At 50.3% G+C, this 1,965-nt stretch overlaps 1 protein-coding gene across 1 annotated transcript; it reads right to left on the bottom strand.

Annotated features, from left to right (window-relative positions):
• Positions 1 to 316: 316 nt before the first annotated feature.
• On the bottom strand, positions 317 to 1,658 carry ch25hl2 (cholesterol 25-hydroxylase like 2). Its single transcript, XM_012869603.3, has one exon. It carries the CDS (start codon positions 1,479 to 1,481, stop codon positions 582 to 584), a length of 900 nt encoding a protein of 299 aa, XP_012725057.2. The 5' UTR covers positions 1,482 to 1,658; the 3' UTR covers positions 317 to 581.
• Between the last annotated feature and the right edge of the window lie 307 nt (positions 1,659 to 1,965).

Below are 1,965 nucleotides of genomic sequence, written 5' to 3'. Positions count from 1 at the left end.
TACTTGAGTTGTGTTACACATGCATGGAAACCGATCTGAGAATGACATAAAGACGAACGGCAATACATCGCGACATTGGCATCAGTGAGAAATCTTATTAATAAGACACACAGGGATGCTCCATGCCATCGCTTTGCATCGGCAGACAAAAGAAATAACCTCTTTGATTTTTTTTTTAGGAAACATTTCATATGCAACAGAAAGATTTCCAGCAGAGGAAGAGTAAGTAAAGTAAGTAAAGTAAACTTTATTTATATAGTACCTTTCATAGGATAAAACCACAAAGTGCTACACAATAAAAAACAACAACCATAAAACAACACAAAATAGAAAACAGATATCGATAAAACAGCATAAATGCAACATCATAGCATAAAACTAGTTAAAAGCCAGTCGAAAAAAGTAGGAGAGAAAGTTAGTGAAATAGATTTGAAGATGAGGGAAGGACAAAAAACATTGGAGAAAGTTGCAAGGAGTGTAGAAAGAACAAAAAAAACAAGAGTGTTGGAATGTGAGCAGGTACAAAAGAGGCATTTTGAGTAAATGAGAGTCAGAGTCAATGAGAGATGTGTTCAGGCTCTTTAGTCCCTTTTCTCCCTCATCTCGTCTGGCTCTTCTGAGCCAGAGTAGCCGCAGGGAGTTGGCACGGTGTTGGTCCCCCCCAGCCAGTCCCAGTGGGAGAAGAATGGGGCGAAGTTGGTCCCGGGTCGCTGGTGATGAGCGTCGTGCTTGGGCGCCCCGCCCCAGAGACCAAACGGTACCAGGTTATGCATGGCCCAGGGGAAGTCATAGCCACAGTGGTCCTCGGTGGACACGTAAACATTGAACACCATGAAGCCCCAAGTCGTGAGGCAGTGGCAGTTCAGCAAGATGGGGTCGACGGTCGCCCAGAACCCCACGCTGAACAGCTCCCAGCCGGACAGGTACTGGGTGACCAGGCTGAAGGGTTGGTTGTACTGGTGGTGGATGGCGTGGAAGGTGCGGTACAGCCAGGGGACCCTGTGGTGCAGCAGATGCCACAGGTAATACTGGAAGTCAAAGACGACCATGCAGCCCAGGATGCCAAGAGAGAAGCTCCAGAGGGAAGGAGCCTCCGGGGGCAAGGGAGTCGGTGGCCTCCACAGCCACTGCGCAACTGCTGCAGGGAAGATGAAGAACAGGTGATTGTAGACGGTGACGCCCAGGGTGGTCCAGATGTTAGGCCAGGTGACGGGTTTGTCCGGGTGCAGCCGGTAGCGGTTGATGGAGGGCCAGGTGGGAGCCAGCAGGTCCAGCACGGTGTAAACGCCAACCAGGAGGAAGTAGATGCTGACTGAGAGGACCACAGGGAAGAGGGGGCTCCTCAGCAGGTCATGGTGGTTCTGGTGGAGGTAGTCCCAGAAAGGCTGCAGAACCAAGCCGCGGGACTCGCCCCCGGAGACGTTTCCTACAGCCGACAGCCAAGACAGAGCCTCAGTTCTGAGTAACCTGCTCGCACTCATCACTGGTGTGCCGTTTCTCGTCCAGAAATGACCAAGCCAAGTGGATTATTTCCCTACAACCCCCGAAAGAGGGGAAAAAAATGGTTCTAAACTACTGAAAAGATCCAATCGGCTGCCTTGAATGGGTTCAGCAATAGCAAATTGCCCGGTGATGTCGTGCCAAATTGGACTAGCGGACTGTCTTCGCCTCTTATGTATGTTCAAGCCCCACCTCCACCCCCACCACCCTCAGCATTCTAAGAGCAGGCTGTCTGTAAAGACCCTTTTTCATGGGCACCAGGACCGCAGCCAGGACTCAGGAGCCGGGCCACAACAGCTCTCATTTCTGACCCAAGCCATGGAGCGAGAGCTTCCGCTTTTCTCGTGAATCCGACTTTGTTGCAGACAAATCCAAAGGATGGCCCTCCTTTTTTCATTAATTCAACAATGACTGAACATTAAACACAACTCATCAGGTTATGTTCCCTCTCCCGCCTTCAGATAA

This window comes from Fundulus heteroclitus, chromosome 8, assembly GCF_011125445.2.
Source record: "Fundulus heteroclitus isolate FHET01 chromosome 8, MU-UCD_Fhet_4.1, whole genome shotgun sequence".
NCBI lineage: Eukaryota > Metazoa > Chordata > Actinopteri > Cyprinodontiformes > Fundulidae > Fundulus > Fundulus heteroclitus.
Note: the sequence above shows the minus strand (reverse complement) of the source record. Positions and strands in the feature narration are given on the sequence as shown.

What these genes read in the sequence shown, in the direction of transcription:
- ch25hl2 (XM_012869603.3), bottom strand. Translation starts at nt 1,481, where the DNA reads ATGAGTGCGAGCAGGTTACTCAGAACTGAGGCTCTGTCTTGGCTGTCG.